We start from the raw sequence: 26088 nt of genomic DNA on the forward strand, positions 1-26088 counted from the left end.
GTAGAAAAGATGCACCAACTCAGAGCAGACAGGGAAATAAACCAACTTAAAATAAAAATGAATCAAAAACTACAAAGAAAAACAGTGGTTAAAATGATCATAAGTTGAATGTACAGCTAAAGATGAATGAGGAAGAGGTTATGTGTGAACAGTTTTAAGTTGGTAATGGAAAAGTCATAGTCTTACAGCATGGAAACAGGCCCTTTGGCCCAACTCGTGGGAGTGAAGCTGGTCAACAGTACCATTAATTATTCCCAGTTTTCCAAGGTACTAACACAACTTTTCATGTGAATGAAATAGATGAGGGGACCCGTAAAATCATAGAATCTTTCTCATTCCTTGGTTTCTTACTGAACAGTTGGCAGTTAAGTATAAATATTAGTTAAACTAGATGTCCTGGATAAGCAAACAGAAGGGTAAGTATAGTTATGGGAGGAGTGTGGCCAATGCTGTAATTTCTATAATTGTTTTGTATATTTAACAAGATACATAGGGTGGTTTATGGCATTAATATTTTGTAGTGACGTGTTTAAGTATAATGCAAAGATGACTATAAGGTAGGTAAATGAGACCCATGTATTCTTTTATGGCTTGTTTTTCGATAAAGAGAAGTCATGGGCTCATTTCTATTGCTACCACACTTTCACCTCATTTTAAAAACAGGTGGGGAGAGAGAAAAAGGAATTCTGGCAAAAAGGGATGCTGAAATGTTTTGGAAACAAGAACAAATTTAGTCTTTTTCTCCAAACTGTCTATTTTCATGGGTGCACAGTTCTTTTTACTCATTTGTGAACCATCCTTCAAAGGTTCTTTTACTCAGTAATAGTAGTTTTAGTAGTAATAATTGTATTGTTTGGGTGGAAGTAAACGAATTTTGAATAAGTTATCTGAAAAGGAGTACTTTCACTAAATGTCTCTTCGTGTGCCTACTTATTTTAAACCTAATTTTATGTGTGCATTTTAACCTTTCTGACATAATGAACTTGCAAAGAAACCTATTTAAAAGTGATTTATAATGCAAATACTTCCTACTATTAGACTTCTTAAAGAAGATATTGCATTATGAAAAATTCTTGTGGCAATAATAGCTTTAGATTAAATTTACTCTATGCTTTAGCCTAGAACATATATAAAATATTAATCTGGTCAGAACTTTAATAATGTACTTAACCCAGAGAGGTTTGTGGAATTTCCAACCAGGTACAATCTGTGTAAATTACTGAACTGACCTGAGAGTGGTTTACTCATCAGACTTATCGTGTTGCAAATACCAGGTATGCTGGCATTAGGGTATTCTACTGCTGTTGGAAATGGTCAGGCTCATCAGCTTTGAGTTAGACTTCCTCAAACAGATAACTATGGCACAGTTCAGCTTTCAAGTAAATTTCCATATTCCAATGTTGCTTCCATTTGCAGTCAATAAATTTCAGTATGAGTTTATTTTCTCATGCTGCTGCATGGCTCTGAGAACTGCCATTTTGACTTTGCTGGAATCAGTCATTTGCCTCTTTTCATCAGCCTAGAGCAGGTGGTTCACTGTGGGGAGAGCTAGAAGCACTATTGTTTTAAAAAAAAACAATGTGACTCGTTGTCCTCATGCAACCGGGCTGGAGTTAAAAGTCTGTCCTTAAGAATAATTAGAGTAGAAGAAATGTTTGCAGCTACATTGTGGTAGGATTAACTATTTCCCCATATAGTGAAGAATGTGACTGGCATCCTGATAACATGATGGTTGGCTGCAAAGCAGGTAGGTAGTAGCACTTTGGTACAGCTGTTTTTTTTAATGTTTTGTTTAATGTTATTCACAACCTGCTAATATTGAGCAAGCAATATATTCAAGAATTGTGCAGATAACTTTGAGATCAGAGTATTCATGAGCAAGTATACATTCGGAAAAAATGAAGAGATTCAGACTTTACTGATCCCATTTTAGCCTTAAAAACATTATACAACAAAGCACACTGAGAAACTTTCAACTACTAAATCATTTGGACTACTTTATAAGGAATACTTTTTAGATATTACAATTGTTTTTTTTCTTCCCTGCTTTAACCATCTAGGTGATTCCACTGGTAGTACAGAGGATTCCTGGACAGCTAGAGTACCAGAAGTTCCAATACCGCCACAAAGGGAACTGTAAGTTAACAGCATTTGAGTATCATTTTAAATCCCCAGATAAAATAGTTCTCTTACTGTCATACAAAAGCAAAGTGCTGTGGATGCTGGAAAATCTGAACCAAGAACAAAAACACTGGAGTTACTAGAGGGTCTAATTCTGATGTATGGCCATTGACCTAAATACCATTTCCGCACATGTTTTGTACTTCAACCTTGGTTGTATCTGCCCTAGGGATCTTGGACTTCCACCGTGTAAAAGGTGAAATTGTAGAATTAAAACAGAAAATGCTATGAAGAGTTCTTATGAAAGGTCACTGACCTGAAAGTTCAACAGTTTCTTTCTCCATAGATGCTGCCTGCTCTGCCAAATATTTCCAGCATTTTTGTTTTTTTTTAATCTCTTTTACATCAAAACTGTTAATTTAATTAAATTGGGCCAAATTTCAAATCCCAAGGAAGTACACAGAACTGCAAATGAATTAAGATGTACTTATAAAATTAGGCAACATATTTTAAAATTGTTGAAACTATGAAAATCTGTAAATGTTGGAATTTTGAAACAAAAGCAGAAAAATACTTAGCAGTCAGGCAGCCTCGGTAGAAAGGGAGACAGTTAATATTAAAGATCAAAAATCCTTCATCAGAACTAGAAAAGAGAGAAAACAAATTAGTTTTAAGTTGCAGAAAGGTGGGGGAGAGATGAATAGGACAAAGTGAATATACCTGATAGGGTGAGGTTTCTCTATGGATAAGCTATTGATGAAGTAACTTGGTTGATGGATAAATGAGGGTAGTTGGAGAAGTGATTGATGCCTTGGAAGACATAATCAGTAGTGGCCTCCAGGGCTAAAATGGGAGCCAACTGAAATTGGCTCCAGGGAAGCTGACGATGGGATCCATCATGCTGAGTGTTCGTGGAGCTGATTACTTCTTTCATGTTTGACAGAATGCTGTCCATGCATTGTGCAAAGCCCTGACATAACGTAGAGCCAAACTCAATTGTGCTTTGAACCATTGTAGTTAACCTTGCTGGCAAAAGGGCTCAAAGAAGCGAGCATTTCCTGATGACCCATCAGCATTCTTTGATAGCCTAGGCCTCTGATGGATGTGGTTATATTCATTACGTTAAACTGGTATATGATCACACAATATGATAGCAACCTATTCAAGAGAGAACACGTGAAAGCAAAGGAGCAGTTTTCAAAATCCTATTATGGAAAGAGGATTAAAGCCAATGAGAATGCAGGTTCATGAGAACTTGCAAGGGATGAGATCCCATGATTATGAATAAACTTGTAACAATTGGAACTACTTTCACTAACAAAGGAAAGGTTAATAGGAGAACTTAACATTGAGGGATTTTGAAGTGCATTTCTTCCGAAACCCATAACAATTTATCAACTCAAAATTGCCACAAGATTAGGAATAATTTTTTTGTGCAGATGATTATTGGAACATGAACCACATTATAGCAGTGTGGTTGAAACAGAGACTATTCCAACAATGAGAAAGTAAAATGGCTTAGTACTTAAAGCAGATGAAAATACTGAACTATAGGAAACTGGGCAATCAGTTTGGCTGTGCCAACACACATGGGCAAATGCATAATGTACTGCAAACTTAATTAGATCTATACTCCAATAAATGTCATTAGATAAAGTGAATCATTATGTTAAAGCGAATCATTATGTTAAAGCTTGATTAACAAAGAATATTAGGCAATGATGGTTCAGGTTATGTCAAGTGCAAATACATTGTGAAATGCAAGAGGTTGTTGATAAATACAAATGAATCACGCAAAGAATATTGATGGCTTAAGCTTTATAGACTACTCTTATTTTACCTCTATTTAAACTGAGCACTATTGTGAATTATTTACTAACTCAAAAGGTGGAGATGGGTAGCCATTAGAACCAGCACCATGCTTAGAAAATAGATTACAATTTAAGTATTCTGATAGCGAGTAATATAGTGTATACAGAAGGGTCATATTAAGAAAAATGCTAAGTTTGGTTGCATCCACAGGGACAGGCACATCCCAACTAAAGCAGTCCCTTTATTCTTCGTGTCTTCTCTCACAATATCCCGCACGTATAAATGGAACAGCTCCTTAGTCTCAAACACAGCCTGACCATGTGAAAATCCAAAAATGTTTTCTCTGCCTGATAGAATATGATATACTCACTCATGTATTTCCAAGAACAGTTTTGCAATCCACAGTACCATGTCATATCCGAAAATAATTAAATGTCAAAAATTCTTATTTTAAAATACTGCCACAAGCACTGATGCCCCCACATTCAGAAGAACACGTGGCAGGAAACTACAAGCAGTCAATGTGATGCTTCTGTCACTTTAATGGATTTTCCCTACTGCAAACATTGAGATGCTACTCTCAGTTGAAATCACATTATCAGGTCAAACTGCTGATGTAGCCAGAATAATGTGGGATAAAATACTACACAAATGAATAAACTGAAAAATAAGGCTCAATGTAGAAATTATCTGGAAATTGGTTTAACACTTTACCTTGTATTTTACAGGAAACCAACCAACAAGCCACTCCCAAAGCCGGTGAGAAAAATATAAGTGACTAGTGCAGCCATACTCTGATCTTCTACTTTAGCTTCAGAAACATTTCTTGTTTGTGGTTGATCCAGCAATAGAACTTGTTCACAAGTGTCACAACTTTCTAACAAGAAATAAGGAACATTAAAGCAGAAATTACTCAAGATAGATCCAGGGACAGCAAGGAGATTGATCAGTATATACTAGTAAATGCCTGTAGTTCTGAAGTGCCAGAAAACCCAGGACCTGTGCACAGATGTAGCCAACTGCACAAATCCTGAACTTAGTTAACAGTAGTGGATACCAATATCTACGAAGATGCAAAGTTCAGTGGAGTCCAACAGCAGAGCTCAATCTTGCTGAGATTCCTCAGTATTTACACTGGATTGGTTCATTGGTTTTAGCTAATTTTATTTCATTTTAAAACTCAAGAGTTCAAGCTTTTAATTTACTTCATTTTTTTGTATGTTTCTGAATGTGTGAGATATTCAGGGGTAACTAACACCCACAGTTTTGAAAGTCAGCAAAACTAAGACAGGGCTCAACCAAATGTCAAAGCTTTCAGGGATGCCTCAGGGTTTGGGCTTCTGCACTGCATCATTGAAGTTCCTGCTGCAGCTTATGCTCACTGCTAGAGTCTGGGATTTTACTCAGATGGCCTTCTGTATCTGAACTAATAGGTTTGGCCATGGAGTTACAATGGGCAGCAGGGTAGTGCAGGCAAAATATGGCCCAAACTCCAAAAGATACTCTTGGCAGAACAAAAAAACCTTTTTATGCTGGTAATGCAAGAAATGTGCTGTAATGAGTTATCAAAATAGTGATAAGAATCAAGTTTAATTCCACAGATTGACATGTCCACAAAAAATAATATTCTGTAATATTTACAGGACAAAGTTCAAAGTGGTCATCTTAAAATTAGCAGTTACCATTTATAAATGAGAATGTGCAGAGGATGTTGAATGTTCTGTACTAACTAGTGTTACATACAACAATACAAATTCTGTTTCTGATTAGATTTCAAAAAAAGGATAGGAGAAACATTGTGGGTAATTTATCTTAAGGTTATAGGAGCATGGGGGATTCCAATCACACTCTTTCTACAAGCTTAGTAACAGGGCTATGCAGTTGGCTGATTTAACTCTTTGGTGCACAGCCCTGTTTAATAGCTAGCTGCGTATATAACATTCATTTCATCATTTTTCACAACATTTCACTCTTTCTGTAATTTGAGTATTGCTAACATTTCACTTTCCTTTCTCCGTGTTTTTAATTTTACATTCGTCTTTTTTCAATTTGATGCAGAGGATGATAGAACCAAGGGAGCATTCACAAACTGAAGGTAGGATTGATGTAACTATTTAAAAGCAGCCTTCTCCTGTACCTGGTAATCTGAGAATTTTTAAAGATTTTCACCTTATCTAACTGCATGAAGAATTGCTCATTGAATATGAAAATGTGCCTTAAGATTAGGCATTCTTAAAAAAACAGAACAAGTGCTAAAATACTTAAAGGCCATAGTCCAGGAATGGTCACAAAAACCTAGAGTTATACTGCACAAGAAAATATTTTGGCAACACCTTGCTAAATCAAGTTATTCCCACCCCACTGCCTTGTCACTTCGAATCTTCTCCTATTTTCCCTTAAAGAAAATAGTCTGAAACAGGATACAGATAAGTTAAGTGAGGGGGCGAAAATTTGGTGAATGAAGTTTAATGCAGAAAGTGTGAAGTTGTGCACTTTGGTAAGAGGAATCTAAAGGTGGGCTATTATCTAAATGGAGAAGGATTGCAGATAAGCAAAGTGCAGAGGGATCTTGATGTTCTTGTAAATGAATTGCTAAAAGGTTAGCTGGCAGGTACAGCAAATGGTTAAGAAGGCAAATGGCATATTGGCCATAATTACAAGGGGGTTGGAATTTAGAAATGGGGAAGTACTGTTGCAATTGTACAGGGTACTGGTGTGGTCACACCTGGTGTATTGTGCGTAATTTTGGTCCCCCTATTTAATAAGGATATACTGGCATTGGAGGCCAAAAGAGGTTCATTGAGCTAATTTCTGGGATGAGATTGTCCTATCATAAGTGACTAAAGAATCTAGAAAGATCTATCTTCTTTGGAGTTTCAAAAAGTGAGGGATGGTCTTATTGAAGCATATAAAGATCCTTTGGGGGCAAAACAGGTAGATATTGAGATGTTTCTACTACTGGGAGAGGATATCGTTACAGGATTAGGGGGTGGTCATTTAAAACTGGAGGTGTGTAGGAACTTCTCGCAGACCCTGGTGAACCTCTGGAATTCTCTACCCCAGAGGATTGTGGTGGGCTAGATCATCGGGGGTATTTAAAACAGAAGGTAACTTTTTAAAAGATCAGGGAATTGAAGACAATGGCGAAGCAACAGATGAAATAGCAGACCCTGGAATCTGAAGCAAAAATTGAAATGTTGCAAGAACTCAGCCAGTCAGGCAGCATCCATGAAAAGAGAAACCAGTTAAAGAGAGAGGGTAACTGACCTGAAATGTTGACTGGTGTCTCTGTCTACAGATGTAGCTTGGAGGGCTGCAGGGAACTGCCATAGAAGAAGTGATGATGCCTGGGGCCGATCAGCCATGATCATATTGAATTGCGGGGCAGGCTTGTGAGGAGCTGAGTGGCCTACCCTGCTCCTATTTTATGTTCTTGTATTGGTCATTATTTCAACAATACTCCAAATAAGTGTGTCCTAATCTCTCTTTGCTTTCTTTTTAAGTAGAAGAACCCCTCACTACCAATTCCCAAACCAGAAAATGTAGTCTTATTTACTCCTCAATACCCCTTCATAATATAAAAATCCCCATTAATTCCCATCGTAGCATCACTCTAACGAATCTATGCTCCATATTCTACGATCTTAGTAACGTTTTCAAAAATGGGGATGTAAGAATTGTGTGCATATCTGCGTGCCATAAATAGGATATTGTTTCACTCTTGCAATCTGTGTTTTATTATAAATCACAAATGTTGTACAGAAAAACAGGTCACATTACACAACTGACCAAAGTTGGTGTTTATCTTCCATGTGCCTCCTGTCACCTTACTTCATCCCATCACATCAACACTTTATTACATAACAAAACTGAGCTTCATCTACCGTTATAGTTGCTTCCAAGGAAAATGGTCTAGATCTTGCCACATGCACTTTGTCCATTTATAGAGAGCCCATCTCAGTGTACCAATGCACCCCCAAAATACCCTGACACCCAGTAAATATATTTAAGAGCTATTAATTTAAAGTAATTAAATAGTTAAAAATAAATGTACTTAAATAAGTAGAAGTAACTCACCTTCCTCTTCACTTCCTAATTCATTCCAATTAAACCTGGTGTAGGATCAGAGAATGTAATGCTGGGAAATCTCAACAAGACTCAGCTTTGCCACCAGACACCATGGGGAATCTGGTGGCAAAATAGATTTGGCCTTCTGATTATAACCACTGGCAACAGCCAGCAAGATCCAGCCTATAGTATTCGACCTCAAATCTTATCCTACTCTTCAATGCATTTCCATAGAATGTATACTTCATTCCTTGTTTATTCTTCCAAAATATTTCTACACCATTCTCCACGTTATCCCATCAATGTACTTATATTTAAAAGCCCTCTCTAGTTTTCACTGTTTCAGCTAAATAGACCCAGTAACTCTTTGTAGCTATAGTGAATCAATGTTGATACCATAAATCTATCACATAATGGTCTCCCTATAACATGTAGTCTGTGGACCAAGCATGACGTTTTATCATCATTGTTATTCTTGTACTCAGTTCTTTGGGCATTTTTTGTTTTTAATCCAAATTCCTTTCAGAAAAATATACATTTGAGCCCCCATCTAATTCCCTAAGCAGCGCTGACAATTGAGAGACTAATCTATATAAATTGAACAGTCAATATTCCTCTCAAAATATTAATAAAATAAATTCATTGATCATATTAAGCATTTGTAGAATTGCTCACAATATACAGTCTAGTGCTTCATCTAAGAATACATTTGGCCATGTTGTAATAGGGTAATTAAGTTTTGAATGTGTTTAAAATCTTAAGCAGTTAATTTCCTGAGGATGTTCATTGATTGGTCATATGCCAGTGAATAATATCCAGTATATGCTGCATTGATAAAAATCAAATTGTTTTTCTCCAATCATACATTTTCCCCCATTTTCATTAGTGGTGATATTGTATTTAGATCTGTGATATTTTCCTTCAGGTGAAAAGCCCAGGATTCCTGAAAAACCTCGACTCTCAAATCCAGCAGCTGAAACTCCTGCCTTGCCAGTACCACGCTGTGGTCTCAAGTATTAGCCTATTTATTTACTACTTCTCTAAAATTATTTCAAAATAACTTAGGACTAATAAGAATTAGATTTCATTTGTCATATTCTTAACAGCAATTGAAAAGACCATTGGTATTAACGTTCAGTTTCTGTTTGCAGACCACCGGTTTTGAGATTACCAACTACAAACCATCCAAGTAAGTTTTCCGGTACACCTTAATGAAATGGTACAGTTGTTATACGCAATATACCCTCAAAGTACTTAAGGGAAAAGATTTCTCTGTGAAATTGATGGTCATTTAAATGGAAAATAATTGAATATCAACTGCAATAAGGAATCAAAATATCAACAATATATTTGGATTATATGATAATAAACAAAAGCAGAGGCCATTAACTGCTAGATATTGCAAGGTGGTCCAGAATTTTCCATCTGCTCAACACCAAAAATGTGAAACCCACCTTGTGATGAAACGGTTAAACAGCAAGAGGTAATATCTCCATAACATCATTATCTTCAATGATGGAAGATTCCAATATGCTGGGGCAAAAGAAAAGTTTGCAGCCATCTTCAGCCAGACATGCCATGCGAATGATCCATCTCAGCCTCCTTCCAAGGACCCCACCAAAGAAGTCTTCACACAATTCGGCTGAAAAGCTGAACACATTGCTTACAGCAGAAGCTGTGGGCCATAACAACATACCAGCTGTAAAACTCCACAGAATCAGCTGTGCCTGTAGCCAAACTGATGCAGTGCAGCTACAACACTAGTATCTGCCCAATAATGTGGAAGAAACCCTTCTGCAAGGTATAACTCAGGACCGAGTATATGACATTTGCCTGGATGAATACAGCTCCAACAGCAACTGAGATCATCAACGCCATCTAGGATAACCTACTTTATTGGCACACCACCCACCCTCTTAATTATTCACCCCCTCCACCACCACCACATGATGGCTGCAAAGTATGCCATCTACAGGATCCTCTGCCAATTCAGAAGAGTTTTTCAATAATACCTCCCAAATCTGTGAAGTTAACTATATGGTGATAAAACGGGAACATTACATACCTGCAAGTTTCCCTTCAATCATACACCAGTCTGACTTGGTTTATTGTTACTGGGCCAAAATGCTGGAATTCATAGCAAACATCATTATAAAAGGATATGTTCCTCAATTCTAACTTTGCAAGTGACACTTATATTCATGAGCAAATAACTTAGAAGCTTGTAGACTCTGAATACTAAGCACTCATTTGTACTTGGCATAACTTCTCTCTTTTTAACATATTATTGCATACTTTCTGGCTTTACAGTACACTTTCCAGCTGGCAGATCATTTTAAGATATTAATTAAGATTTCTTTGTTAGTCACATGTACATCAAAACACATAGTGAAATGCACCTTTGCATAGTGTGTTCTGGGGGTAGCCCGCAAGTGCCGCCACGCTTCCGGCGCCAACATAGCACGCCCACAACTTCCTAACCCGTACGTCTTTGGAATGTGGGAGGAAACTGGAGCACCTGGGGGAAACCCACACAGTCACAGGGAGAACATACAAACTCCTTCAATCGTTTGGCATCTGAAATTTTGAAAAGATGGAAGTTTTTGCAGCTGGGGGTGCCAAAGTGCTAGGAACTGTCTGTGTGGGGGATGGGAGAATTAATAAATCCTACCTTCAATGCAAATTTTTATTCCATCTTAAATCTGCCGATCCTCTGTTCACAGTAGTCAAAGAGACAGCAACAACTGTTCCAATTGGTTCCAATGAGTTGAAGAATTGAAGAGATTCCACCAACTATAGGTAGAAAGAAGGATGGAAATTCCCAAAGCACATTTCAGTGATTTTGCAGGAAAAAAGGTTAAAAAGTAGAGCCTGCATGTTGGTGATCTCCAGATTACTATCAGTGCCAACTGCTGGTAAAGGTTTAAGTGGAAGAATAGTGCAAATGAATGACAGAAACAAAGGACTGCAGATGCTGGAATCTAGATGAAAAATACGGTGAGTTCCTCCAGCATCATTGTGCAAATGAATAGATGGCCAAAGAGATGGTGCAAAAGGAAAGATCAATGGATTCTTCGGCACTGGTATCTAAATCTCAAAATAGGTAGGGCAAAGATCCTCATGATTAGTTAGTCTAATTGAAAGGAGCACTAAGGTGTAGCACGAAGAAAAAAAACTATGATGCTCAAAGAATTGCAGCGACATAGTACCAGAACAAGAACATTTACATCATTGGGCAGATTGGAATAAGAAAGAATGTGATACCTTTATCTTACCTGTATGTAAATACTTTGGTGAACCGCAGGTACAAACAACCACCTGAGATCATGATGTCACAATGTTAGCAGAGATCTGGTTTTAAAATAGGAACTATATTGGGTATCTAATACTCCTAGATAAAGTGCAACAAAGATAAGGAAGGACGAAAGGTGGACAGCTTCCCAGATGAAGGGTCTCCATCTGCAATGTCATCTGTCCATTTCCTTCACAGATGCTGCCTGACCTGCTGAGTTCCTCCAGTAGTTTGGTTTTTTGCTGATCAAAAGGTGGAGCTGTGACTTTACAGATTAAGAAAATATTGCAGTTACAGAGAGAGAGGAAGTATTTTAAGAGTCGAGGACTGAATCTATATGGTCAGAGTTAAGAAAGGAATTGAGATTTACTTAATCCTTTTCCTGGTAGTATCTTATAGGCTGCCAACAAGTAGAAAAGGTGTAGAGGAGCAAATTTAGAGACCAATTACTGCCAAGGATGACAACATCCATTGAGGGTAGATGAGGTAAAAAGGAAAAGTTAATGCTGAAAACTGAGGACTTAATTCTGCCAAAAAGGAAAGAAGAATATAGGAAATATAGGATTGAAATTAAAAGAAAAGTTAGCAAATCAAAGAGGTGGCACGAAAAAAAATACTAGGAGGTAAGATCAAAGAAAATCCCAAAATGATTTAAGTCCATCAGAGCAAGAGAACAACTAAGGAAAGTGCAGGGCCTATTAGGGAACAAAAATGGTAACCTATGTGTGGAGGCGGAGTACGTGGATTAGGTTCTTAATTAATATTTTGCAGCTGCCTTTACAGAAGGGGGGGATTATGCCCATATTGTAGATGAGGAGGAAGTGCATGAAGAATTGAATGGGATAAAATTAGTAACAGAGAAAGTAGCAAGGCATTTAGCAATTTTGAAAGTGAAAAAATCACCAGGCCTGGCTGAAAGTGGTTGAGACAGAAACCCCCACCACTTTTAAATATTGCCTGGATATGTACTCGTAGAGCTGTGACCTGCAGCTGGAAGGTAGGATTAGGCTAGGTCACTTTTTTTTCCCCTGGCAGGGAGATGAGGGACCTCCTATGTCATTAATTTTCTATGATTCTAACTTGCAAAAACTCAATAGGTTGGTGATAATAGGGATTTTCAACTATCCTAACGTAGATCGGGGCAATAACGGGTAAGAATTTTTGAACTATTCAGAATTTCTAGAACAGAATGTTTTTGACCCAATGAGGAATGTGGTGAGCTGGATCTAGTTGAAATGGATCAATAAGAACCAGTAGGGAACAGCTATTGCCGCATCATCAGAGTTTGATTCGCCATGAAAAGGAGACAGAAAGGAATATATTTGTTTAAAATTTAAAGAGTGGCAGATAAAATTGTAATCAAACAATCAGTGGCCTTAAAGAGACATTCCTACATGAGGGAATGACAGGCCAACCAAAGTCAGAGCTTCCTGGATGATGAAAGAGAAAAGACGAAGCAGAAAATGTGATAATGATACACACAGTGGTAGTCATTGGGGATGACAGCAGGAGGGTAGATGGGGGGTGCCAGTAATTAGTGTATATTGACAGTTGTAAAAAAAAGTCACAGTAAAGATGGGGCAAGAGTTTTTTCCCCAGGGTTAGGGGACTCCAAAACTAGGGGGCATCGATTTAGGGAAAGATTTAAAAGGGACCTGAGGGGCAACTTTTTCACCCAGAGGGTGGTGAGTATATGGAACGAGCTGCCAAAGGGAGTGGGTGAGGCAGGTACAATAGTATCATTTAAGCAGCACTTGGATAGGTAGAGGGAGGGGCGGGGCTGGAGGGATATGGGCTGAACGCAGGAAATTGGGACTAGATGAGTGGGCACCGTGGTCAGCATGGACTGGTTGGGCTGAAGGGCCTGTATCTGTGCGGTATTACTCTACGATACAAGTGACAACCAGACTGCGTATAGAAAGATCAGAGGGGTGTAAAATCAGAAAAGGGCAAAAAGGGATGATGAGAGTAGACATGCAGTTATTCTGAGAGAGAATCCAGAAGTCTTCTATTGGCATAGAAGTAGAAAATGTGTAGTGAGCATAGGGGACGAGCCAATTAGAGACCTAAAGGAAGTCTGTAAACAGAGGCAGAGATATTAAATGGGTACTTAGCGTCTAACTTCACCAAAAAGATGTTCTTATGAAAATCTCAGGTAAAGAGGCGATTAAGATACCAGACAGACTCAAAATTGTACAGGCAAGATCCTAAAAGGACTGACTGTATGTAAAGTAAATAAGTCATCAAGTGGGAATGCAGTGCATCCTAGGTTGATGAGGGAAATTAGGCTATCAATCTTTCAATACCACTTGGGTACAGGGAGTGGTACCAGTGGATTAGAGAATTCCAAATGTTACCTAATTGTTTAAAAAGATGCAAGGATGAACCCAGAAATCTAGGGCCAATCAGTCTTTTTCTATGGTAAGGAAACTGCAAGAAACAATAAAATAGAACAAAATGAATTATTATTTGGACAAGCATGGTTTAATATGGCAAAGCAAATCATACTTAACTGATTAAATTTTTGTTGATAACAAGGATGATCGAAGGAACATGATTAACGTGGTGTCCGTGGACCTGCAGACAATGTTGTACAGAATAACCGTGAGCAGAGCTGAAGCCCAAAAAAATAAAAAGGGCCAGTAGCAACATAAATAATAAAATGGCTTTTTGGAACAGGAAAAAGAGAATAGCGGTAAACAATTGTTTCCCAGGCCTATAGAAGGTAGGCACTGATATTTCCAAAACGTTGGTGCTGGGATCACTGCTTTTTTAATATATTGATGACTTGGGTGCAAAAAGCACAAATTAGAAAGTTACAGATGATATAAAACTTGGGTGCATCGTAAACAATGAGGAAGATGATAGACTTCAAAGAGGACACAAATGAGATGACGGAGTAGGTAGATGTGTGGAAGATGAAATATAATGTGATTCACCTTAGCAATTAGAACAAGGAGGAGCAGTATAAAGATGGCAATTACTATGAGTTCAGAAATGGAGAAACCTGAGATTTTATGTACACAATTGTTTTAAGGTGACAAATCAGATTGAGGAAGCTGTTACAAAGGTTTATGGGATCATTGCCCTTGAAAAGAGGCACAGAGAACAAAAGAAATCACAAAAAAGAAGAAAAACTGGTTCAGCTGCGGTTGGAGTATCACATCCAATTTTGAGGAATGCACCTTAGGAAGCAAGAGAGGATATAAAAATGATTTATTAAAATAGTACAAGGGATAAGGAATTTCAGATACAAGGATAACATTGCAGTTCTTTTCCTTGGGACAGAGACAGTTTGGAGATGATTTGCAAGGACATAGAATTCATGACTTAAATGGATAGTGGAATTAAATTCAGTCATGGTTTTCAAAAATTAATTAAGTGCTTTAAGCAAAATAAAACCAGCAAACAATGGGGAAGGAACAAGAGAATGAGACCAAGTGGATTGCATCAAGCCAGAATGGGCTCCTTGTTTGGAGCTATAATGATACTATAATTCTATGATTCTATGAAATGAAACCAGAAGGCTGGGAATGTCTCCTCTCGTCTGACTCAACAAGCAATGCCCAGTTTTTCAACATAGGATTTTATCAGGAAATCATGTGTCTGCATCAGCACAATAGAGATGATACTTGGGAAACATTGACTGTAATTACTTTTTGTGGGAAATAATTACATTTTGATTGGTGATTACTTTCTAATTATAATTGCTTCAGATATTCCAGAAACTCCTACCAGACATAATGAACTTCTGACACGACATACTCCCAATCCCAGTTCTCATTCAAGTTTGGAGCAGGTAAGACTTCCATAAACCAATGTATTTTATCATCTTCATAAGCTACAAAATCAAAGGAAAAATATTCAGATCAGCTGCTCAGATGTACACAACTTTATTTCCATTCCACCATTAATTGCTTTCATAACACCCAATCTTAGATTTGTTTCTGTGTGTAATACTTAACAGGCTGACAATGACTAAACAACAAAATCTTTTCCTGTGGCTAAAAGTCTACTCGTTATACAACTAATTATGTGCAGTCTACCTCTTCATCTTTTCTCATGATTTCCATTCTCATTGCAAGTGATCCTCAGCTGAAATCATATTATGACATTGATATTCTTGACTCAGAGCTGAGTTTCAGATCCCATATCCTACCATCACTAAAATTCACTGCAAAACATTATCTCTGCTGCTCCACCATTGAAACCTTCAGATATTTGCCTTTATCATCTTTAATCTCATGTACTTCAGTGCTCTGTCTATAAACTCCAATTTGTTTAAAATTCTGCCACATCTATCACATCCCACACCAAGTTGCATTACTTCTTCACTTTTGAACTCATCCCTTAAACTATTATGGACTCTACTTCCATCTCTGGCTCTGGCGCACCATTTTATGTCTTGACTACCACTGAAATATACTATTCAGCTTTTCCCTATGTTCTTTTGATAATATGCTTTCAGTGGGATTTTTTCCCCATTTCAACTTTTAAACAATCTCAGCTTCTCTTTTCTAATGAAAAGATCCTGTTTTGATTACCATCCCTGCATTACTAAATTCTCTCATATTGGGAGTCATCTTAGTGAATCTCTTCTGCATCCTCTAGGGCCTTGATATTATTCCCAAAATTCCACATGCTTTTTCCACATTAATTAATTTGCCCTCCACACTTCTGAAGACACTTGCATCCAAACTTTTTCCATTCTCTCTTGAGTTTCATATGTATTTTCCCCATTTCTTCCTTCCACAGTGGATCACCTCATTTAAATCCTTCCATAGTCTCTCATTCTTTTACTTTTGCAACCTGTTCTTGTACTGAGTATTCTATTCCTCTAATTTCAGCTTCTTTGCTTGCCTACTTTTATTCATTTAATCATCAGTTATACACCCTGCAGCTGCTCAAGTCACACACTTGAGCATTTTTTGGACAATGCAAGCAAATGAGATTAGTGTTGAAAGGCATCAGGTTGGCATGGATTATGTGGGCCAAAAGGGCCTGTTTCTGTGCTCCATGATTCTATCTATCAATAAAGACCTCTACTTCACTCTACTATTTTAAAGACTTTATCAAAATTCATCTCTTTTACCTACTGTTTGATCTCATTGTTCTGTCCAAGTCACATGTTTTTCATTTGATAAAGTCCCACATCAAAGTTTATTGTGGAAAATATAAGATCATGGTACTGACAGTAATAATTGGCATGGATTGAGTGGCTAACAGGAAGCAGATCATAAATGCTTCTTAGAATGCAATTCCCTGTAATATCTGGATCACCTGTATGCAGGTTCATGAGTAAATTGGAAAGCTAACATTCATGTTTTGCATTTAATTCTCATAGAAATAAATGACAAGTATGTAAGTTATAATTCAGTTATATAGGGCAGCAGTGAGATACAAGTCTCCTTATTTAAGGTAAGATGTAATGTGTTGAAGCAGTTCAGAGAAGGTTTGTTAGCCTAAAGCCTGGAATGGGCAGATTGTCTGGTGAGTGAAGGTTGTACAGGCTCAACTTGTATTTACTGGAGTTCAGAAAAATGAGGGGTGACTTAAAGGATAGTCACAGATGGATGTGGAGAGATGTTTTTTGAAGAATCTAGATTTAGGGATCACTTCAAAAGAAAATTAAGAGATTCACCCATCTAAATTGGAGATGATGCTTCCCCCCACCTCCAAGAATCATGAATCTTTGGAACTCTCCTTGAAAGAATGATGGAAACAAATTCTGAATATTTTTAGGGCACAGGTAGATACCTGATAATCAAGGGGATAAAAGGTCACCGTGGGTCGATAAGAGGGCACAGTTGACATTACTACTAGATTAGCAGGAGTCTTATTAATAACTGACCAGACTTGGGGGCTTGTGTGGCTTACTTCTCCTAATTTGAATGTCTTTATGTGCTCCTTTCACAAAATGTCTTAAAAATAATCCTAAGTAAAATCAGTTTTATACATAAAAGACATCACATTAAGTTTCCATTATACTGTGGGTGGTAGTTAAAGAGCAAACTGTTAAGAAAATTGTTGTCAACACTGAACAATATTAGAAGCATTTGATATTCAACTTCATTTTATTGATTCAAAGGATCCTAGTGTGGTTGGAAAAGTATGGTTTACAAATCAGTACGACCGAAAAACTGCAGAAGAGACATTACAGAAATTCAATAAGGTACAAGAATACATTTCTAATAGCAGATTTACATTACTTTAAATCAGTTTTTGTATCTAAATGCACTTTTTATCCAAAATAGGATGGAGCATACCTCATAAGAAAAAGTTCTGGGCAGGACACACGGCAGCCATATACATTAGTTGTATTATACAAAAGAAGGGTCTACAATATTCCTGTGCGTTATATTGAAGTAACAAAAGAATATGCATTAGGCAAAGAGAAGATTGGTGAAGAGGTAAGTGATTTACCTTGCATGCATCTCAATATCCAAAGATAAGTTAATTAAAACAATTAAGTGCATTAATTAATTGTAGCTAATAACAGTTTAAAATAAATAACTGCTAATGGAAGCTGATGTAAGTAAGTTAAGAAACTACACAAAAGTGCTTTGTATTTTCAAAGCACTATTTTCTTCTATGTATCAGGTTTGTTACCAAATTTTATATTTTCAGATGTTATAACCATTGTTAAAGTGGATTAATTAGGGTGAAAAAGCATGGGGTAAAATTCAAATCGGATGGGATTAGCAGCAGATCATCTTTATCTTTTTAGGCATTACACTCACCCTTCTCCAGTTCAGTCTTAACTATGGTTTATAAACCACCTATAACATCTGTCTTTGCAAAATACTGCTGATTCTCAAACCTCCCTTCCTCCTCCAAAGTCTTTGCACAAGCGGTTACCTCCCAAATCATCATTCCTGGAACTTGCTGTTGAATTCTCCTCAGATTTCCATCCCTGCCACAGTACCAAAATGTTTCTTATCAAAGTCACTGATGACATCTTATGTGATAGTAACAAAGGACATCTTTCCAACCTCATTCTTCAAGGCTTAGCTACAGCCTTTGCTATGGTTGACCACACCACGTCCTTTGATGGCTTTCTGCCTTTGTCCATCAGTTTGGATCTACAATCATTAGGTTTCCTTCTGATTTATGCAATTGTAGTTAGAGAATGGTATCCTTTCACACTCCCTCATGGCTATTGTGTTGTCAAAGAATCTGTCTCCCATTTCTCATCTGTATGTAATCCCTGAACAACATCTGAAAACTGGCCACGAGCTTCTATACGATACCCACCTTTCCTGAGCCGAATGAGCTGGCAGACTGCTTACTCAAAACAAGGAACTGGATGAGTGGAAATTTCTTCCAACTTAGTACCAAGATGATCAAGACTACTCTAATCAGGCCACAACCCTTTTTCCATGTTTATTGATTTCATCCGACTCCTGGCAACTGGTTGACTCTGAACGAGTTGTTTCAGAACCTCATGATAAGCTTTGTGCATTCCCACACCATTGTATTTCCAGTTCTATCACCAGAATCCACTACTATCACAGCTTGTCCAGGGCTAAAACCTTTATCCACACATCTAGCATCTCTCAAATTCAGTCTAACAAAGCATTCCAAACTCCCTTTTCTTGCTGTTTACTTCATAAACTGAAAACCATCCAAAAATCTGTTCCGTGCCTTAAATTTTTATTAAGTGTTCATCTTTACCTCCTGTGCTTGTTATCCTACATTAGTAACTGGCTAAGCATTGCCTCCATTAAAAAAAAACTCTCCTCCTTGTTTTAAAACCTTCCTTGGTCTCGCTCCTTCCCATGTGTCTAATCCTGCACAGCCCTGCAATCCCCTGGGACGTCAATGCCATCTCTAACTCTGGCTTCCTCAGTATCCACAAATTTAATCATTCCATCCAAGTCTTCAGCTGCCAAATTCCTAAGCTCCATAAGTCCCTTCCTAGACATCTTGGCATTCTGCCTCCCTTTCCCCCCTGGAGGTTCCTTTGGACACAATTGTTCGAGGTCTTGGTCATCTGCCCCAATATCTCATGGCCTGGTGTTGAACTCATTAATAGAGGGGAAATAAATTTTGGAATAAATACAAAGAACTCACTTATTTAAAATAACAAAAATGTTCCAGGTAAAATGTTGAAACTGAAATTATTAGTTATATCCAGAATTGAGCTATTATATTGGGAGATTCAAGAAATTAAATGGCATACTCCCATCTTGGTTTCCTCTTTTGGAATCCCCAGTTCCCTGGGCTCTCAGCCTCCTCCTCTTCAGAAGTCTCTTATTAAAATCTTCTTCAACCAAGACTTTGTCCTTTCTAATTTCAGATCAGTACATTTTATTTTTGGGAAAGGAAAACATGTAGAATGTTGGGACACTTTGGGTACAAAAATGTTGATTTATGCTATAGTTCCACAAAGGATTATGTTGGGCTAACGAATGTTTGTTTCTATTCATTTAGCGGTTCTCCAGTGTTGCTGACATAATTGAAAACCATCAAAAGAATCCCTTGGTCCTCATTGACAGCCAAAATAACACCAAAGATTCTACCAAATTGAAGTATCCAGTCCAGGACTCATGAACTGTGTTTACTGAATAGTATTTATATAGTTTTCATTTGATATCATTTTCAACCACACAAATCATTTGAATTAAAATAAGCTGTCTAAATTCCCATAAGAGATGAATTTTAAATGGGCACTGTTCATTAGTCATAATTCATGAGCAGTTGGTTTATGCACAGAACCATTTTATCATTTAACTCATTTATGCTCCAAATGAATAGTTTTTCAACTCAAACATATTATTGAAGCTACTGTACAGTACCACAGATCTACTGTCCAGATGACAGAAGAAACCATCTTTTTCAACTCAAAGATGTTTTTTTAAAAACCGTTGTGCAACAGTAATCACTTTTTTAAATTAATCTGTTTGTTGCTAAAAATTTAATTAGTAGATACTTTCCACAATCCAATTCCTAACAATATAGGTATTTTATGATGTTAAACATTCTAACAATTCAAATATTCTTAATTATTGTTAATACAGGATGAAAAACTGAAGGAAAGTCAGTTTTATGATTTAGCACAGTAAAACTGGCATTTCATCTGTGCTTCAGAAGCTGCCTGGCCTGATAAGATGAAATTTATCTGCTGGTTGTAAATGTTGCACATGGAAGGAATTTGAATAGACAAATTTCAGTTCTTGATCATAGGCCGACAGCATAAAACATATCTGGCAGAAGTTAATGTTGTCACCTGGAAACAGCAGCTGGTGTTTTGAATAAAAAAAACATGAAGCCATTATCATGGGCTATGCTGCTAAGCTTCATTTTTGAAGAGATTTAAAGAGCTCCCCACATAATGTCGTCAAGGATGGTCCCATGGGTCATCGTTCGTGCCTGAGACAAGGTTAAAGTTGTGCAATTTTAGGGAGCTGGATAGAAGTGGTCTTGACAATGGAGCTTGGGAAACTGGAACGCTGACAATAATGATGCTCTGGTGTTCCAATTGTTGATTTCCAAGCAAGTTATTTCTAATCCCACACACCAAAAGTACAATCCTGAGGTTAAGATCAAAAAGCCAATCACTATAGTATTAAAACACCACTGCTAGAATCTGTACACTCTTTGGCTACTTGATCCTTACTCTGCTATTAGAATGGGACAAGAGTTCTTTGCTCCCTCCATTGTGGAATAGCCTACATCATTATCCAAGTCTTGCTGTAGAATATTCAGGCTTGGGTTGAAAAGTAGCAGGTGACATTAAGATTGTGGCAAGGTCAAAATTGGGCAATATTGTGGAAGTGGATGCAGTGGTCTTAATGATGGGACTCGCGTGTGGTCAGAAGCAAATAAAGGTCAAATACAGCCCTGCATTTGCAAACATTCTGGTTTGCCCTCAGTGATCTGTTGTTCCTGTCATAGTGCATAAAGAGGAATTGTAATTCCTACTTAACAGTAGTGTGCAAGCACCATCACCACAGGTTTAAGCTAGGGGCACACTGCCTACTTCTCAGACAGTATGGCCCTGCCAATAGCATTCATGTATTGAGAACAAAGGCTTGTAAATGATATAAATATTAGATACAACAAAGCATCTCCACTAATAAGGCCTAGCTTTGGGCTTGGGCTTCAATTATTTATAATCTATATTAATGACTTGGATGAAGGGACCAAGTCTACTGTTGCCAAATTCACTGATGATACAGAGAGAAGTTGTGAGGAAAACAAGATGTAAAAGGGATTATGGCTAGGTTATGTGGGTGGGTAGAGTGTTGCCAGATAGGGTGCAAAGTGGAAAAATGTGGAATTATCCATTTTAAGAGGAACATTAAAATAGAAAATGTTGCAGTACATGGGGATCTGAGTCCTAGTATATGAATCAGAAAGTTAGCATGCATTTACAACAAGTAATTAAGGCGGCTAATGAAACACTGACCTATAATGCAAGGGCTATAGAGTGTAAAAGTACAAGTTTTCTGCAACTTTACAATATTCAGAGTCCATATAAGGGAAGCTGTAGATATAGTGCATTTGGATTTTCAGAAGACATGTGACAAAGTGCCACAGAATAGGCTCATGTAATAGAGCTCATAGTATGAGGGTAAATGTGCTACCATGAATTGGACAGGTTATCACATGGAAGGCAGAGAGTCAGAATAAACAGGTCTTTTTCAGGCTAGAAGGATACAACTGGTGGACTGCCCCTAGGGTTAGTTCTTGGCCCTCAATTATTCACTATACATATTAATGACCTGGAGAAGGGGTGGAAGGGAAAGGGATAGAGTGCAATGTATCCATATTTGATGATGACACAAAAATATACATGAAGACATGTTGCCAAGAGGATATTTGGACTGTGTACAGCTAAGGTTGTGTAAGGTTGTTAAACACCAATGGTGTTTAGTGTGGGAAAGTGAGAGGTTGTGCACGTCAATAAGAGGAACATAGATGATTATCTTATGAAGAAAGATTGCAGTTGAGCAAAGTTTGGGGGATCTGTGTTCGTGTGCACAAATCACACAAAGTTAGCTGGCCAGTGCAGCGAGTGGTTATGAAGATAAATTGCATATTGTCCTTTTTGCAAGTGGGTTGGGGTTTAGAAATAGGGAAGTATTGTTACAGTATACTGCTATGCTACTATAGGGTACTGCTATGCCACATATGGATTACTATTTTGATCCCCCTTATTCAAGGATATACAAACACTGGAGTCAGTCCAAAAGAGATTCACTGGGCTAATTGCTGGGATGAGAGGGTTGTCCTCCCACAAGTGGTTAAAGAAATTAAATTCTTTGCCATCTAGAAGAATGAGGGGTAATCTTTTTAAAACATATAAGATCCTTAGGGGTCAAGTCAGGATAGATGCCCCAATGTTTACTCTAGTAGGAGAATCTCAAGGGAATATGGTTACAAGATTAAAGGGTGGTCACTTAAAACCTGTGTATAGGTACTTCTTGTTGCAATAGGGTGGTGAATCTCGAATTCTCTTCCCTATAGGGTTGTGGAGGTTATATCATGGGGGTTACTTAAAGACAAAACATAAATTTTTGAAAGATTTCGGGGAATTGGCACAATAGGAGATAAGGCCTGGGGCAGATCAGCCAAGATCATATTGAATGGTGGGGCAGGCTTAGGAGTAGGCCACTTGGCCCCTTATTTTTTTTTGATGTACTTATACTCACAGGATACTGGTGAGCATGCCTGGAGTACTGCATGCAGTTTTGATCTCCATATTTAAGGAAGATTTGATGCAGTGGAGAAACTGCAGAGCAAGGTTCACTAGGTTAATTCCTGCCAATGAAGGGTTTGACATGGGAAGAAAGGTCAAGCAGGTTGGGCCTACATTCACTGAAGTTCAGGAGGTGATCATATCAAAACATAAGATTCTGCAGCAGGACTGACGGGATGGATGCTAAAATGATGCTTCCCCTACTGGGCTATCTAGAACAAGAGAGAGATTGTTTGGGCACCATCTATTCTCAAGCAATATTAGCTGGTTTGTCTGATAATAGTAAACAGATTAAAAACTACCTTAGTTATCAGTAATGACTTAGTATAAAGAAAATAAACAAATGTTCCAATACTTCCATAGTATACTTCCATACTACATTCAGAAATGAAAATTTCTATAACAAAAATCATTTAACAGAAAATAAGACTTACCTGTTTGGTGATTGGTTTGATTTAGTACATTCAATTTTAAACAGGAGGCAAGGCTTAAACCATGGTTCAAGAACAAACTCAATAATGCACATCCTTAAATTAGTTAGAAGAGCAGGCCACAATGGTTGTGTGTTTTTTCCACCTCTATTCTCTATAACAGATTGTTAAACCGAGTACAAGAAACAGAATTTCTGCAAAATAGCTGCAACTCTGGGAATCGACTATAAACACAATTAAACAGCATGGCTTAGAAATTCAGACATACAGCAATGTTTTCTTTTTCTTCCCCCACAAAAGCATCAGTCTTTTTTCAAGTAGAATGTAAAAAGGCCACTTTCAGTTGAATTCCACCACTACCACAACCTCCACCGCCTCGCCCCCAACCCCACCAAACATCAGAAATCGGACAATGCACTTTCACCCTTACATCCACAGTAAAACATTCACAGGCATTACAGGGGATTTTCAATCAAATCTTGTACCATGCAACAAAAGCAAGTCAGCAATGGGCACTTAAGGAGCCCCTTCAGGAGTTTCACCTATGTTTACAAGTATATTGCCATTTAAGCAACTCAGTGGATGATATTTGTTTAGAACCTCAGTAAAGCTTTCAGCACACTGCTACAGGGTCAGAAGGCATACTTATTAAGATAAAAGTTCTGAAGAGGAAATTTGTACGCAGAGCTGGATCAACATGGATGATTGCAAAGTCGGGCAGCACCTGGAGAGAGAGAAGTAGCGTTAGCATTTCAGGTTGATGACCGTTCATCAAAACCCAGGCTGTCAGAAATCAAGCTTGCTCCAGCAGAGAAGGGGTAGAGAATGGAGAGAAGAAAGAGAATGTCTGTGATGGAGTGAAGAGAAAAGGAGACTTTGATGCACAATGTGGTAATGATCTGAAGGAGATGCAAATAGAAGAGAAACAAGGACAGAAATAAAGCTGGAACTGCGAGATGCAAACACTACAGTAGGGAATTCTGGAAATACTTAGCAGGTCAGGTGTAAAGAGAGAAAAACTGAGTTAACGTTATAGGTGGATGACCTTTCATCAGCATTGTCCAGTACTGAAACAAACTGAAGAGGCTAGTTTTCTGAAAATGTTGAATTTGGTGTAAAGTCCCAAGGCTGCAACATGCCTCGTCGAAAGATCAAATGCTGTTCCTCAAGCTGGCAAAAGATAAAAGAGGTCAGCATAGGAATAATATAGAGAATTAAAGTGACAAGCAATTGGAAGCTCAGCATCAGCTGAACTCCACAAAGCAGTCTGCAATTGGTCTTTCTAGGGTTGAAGAGCACCAAATGCAGTACAAGAAACTGGAAGTAGTACAGTGATTTGTTGCTTCACCAAGAGTATTTGATTCATTGGATGATGGGAAAAGCTAAAAGGGGTGCTGGTTTTAGCTTTTAGAGCCAGAAAAATAGAAGTCTCAACAAATCACCCAAATGAGGTTGTGGAAATGAAACAATGTGAAATTCTGATCACAAAATTGAAAACATCAGTTAGTAAATAGGATTTAATAACTAGGTTAACTGGGTTATGAAGATGAATTGCAAATTAAAATTTTGATGATGAAAAAGGGCTTATGATTTTAGCATTTTCAAATTCATAAAATTCAATCTGCAGCAATATGCAGATTTAAACAGGATTTAGATTTAACTGATCAATGTAAAGAATAATGAATGTATGTAATGCATTGCCAAAGTGACGGTCTTGCAGTTGACGGAATCACCAAGCACTGCCAATGCTAAAACTCTTAAACACACTTAAATACACAATACTGTTCTTGAAAAAAATTTGGGAATAGACCAAAATATTATCTTGATCAGTGCACAATCGAACAACTTCCCAGTTTAATTAATAAAAGGTGAAAAAGTGAAAAAAATATTCTGAAGCACAAGAAATATCTTGGGATATCCTAGCTACAGGCACCAGTTAGACTAACTCCAATAATCTTTGCCTCTCTTACAAACCCGTTACTTGTTGATATGTATTGAGAACAACCATCTTAACAATTGGTTGGATGTGCTCAGGTCAGGCATCATCTGTGGAGAAACTTCATTTCCTGCTGATGCTGCCTAACCAGCTGAGTGTCTCCAGATTGTAATGTTACTTCAGATTTACAGCATCCATACTATTTTGGTTCTAGATATTTCAACCATAAACAATTGTGCCTAGAAGGTTTAATTTCAGCAAGTTTTACAATGGAGCAATTTAAAACTAAAATTTTGAAAATCCTGATGACTTATGTTATTTTATGCTGTAACAAAAGGTGTATACATTTATGGTGAGTTTTTACGACAGAAAAAAATCATTGTTTAATTAATTTTTATTTCTGAAGAAAATGTACATGTATTCAAAAATAGTGTACAATATTTGTAAAGGCCAATTCCAAAAGAAATAACCCAATACTGGGTGTGAACAGCTAATGAAATGTAAACGTGTTAAAAGTTTTGAAATTGGTTATTTGGAATGCACTCAAATTCATTTCTAATACACAGGCAAAACAGAAAGCAATTCCAGCTCCAGCAAGCAATGGTTTATTTAGAAGTACATAACAAAAACTAAGGAAAGCTTTGAAAAAGTAACATATTTCCATGTCAGTCATACAGTTAAATAAGAAGTTTTGAAACTAGGAATTACAATATGCTTATAGTAA

At 37.5% G+C, this 26088-nt stretch overlaps 1 protein-coding gene across 11 annotated transcripts in view; it reads left to right on the plus strand.

Annotated features, from left to right (window-relative positions):
* blnk (B cell linker) overlaps positions 1-26012 on the plus strand; it is a 161015-nt gene extending 135003 nt beyond the window's left edge. For 3 of the 11 annotated variants that reach the window (XM_052027910.1, XM_052027911.1, XM_052027912.1), the window contains 9 exons: positions 2061-2136; positions 4662-4692; positions 5992-6028; positions 8927-9014; positions 9153-9190; positions 15010-15092; positions 17382-17465; positions 17548-17703; positions 19727-26011. In XM_052027910.1, the coding sequence (XP_051883870.1) occupies positions 2061-2136; positions 4662-4692; positions 5992-6028; positions 8927-9014; positions 9153-9190; positions 15010-15092; positions 17382-17465; positions 17548-17703; positions 19727-19846 (713 nt within the window). In that variant the 3' untranslated portion in view covers positions 19847-26011. Of the gene's footprint in view, positions 1-2060; positions 2137-4661; positions 4693-5991; positions 6029-8926; positions 9015-9152; positions 9191-15009; positions 15093-17381; positions 17466-17547; positions 17704-19726 lie in introns of all 11 variants that reach the window. The other 8 variants (XM_052027914.1, XM_052027913.1, XM_052027915.1 and 5 more) reach the window with 4 other exon arrangements.
* The last annotated feature ends 76 nt before the right edge of the window (positions 26013-26088 follow it).

The sequence above is a fragment of the Pristis pectinata genome, chromosome 12 (genome assembly GCF_009764475.1).
Source record: "Pristis pectinata isolate sPriPec2 chromosome 12, sPriPec2.1.pri, whole genome shotgun sequence".
In the NCBI taxonomy this organism is placed as follows: Eukaryota; Metazoa; Chordata; class Chondrichthyes; order Rhinopristiformes; family Pristidae; genus Pristis; species Pristis pectinata.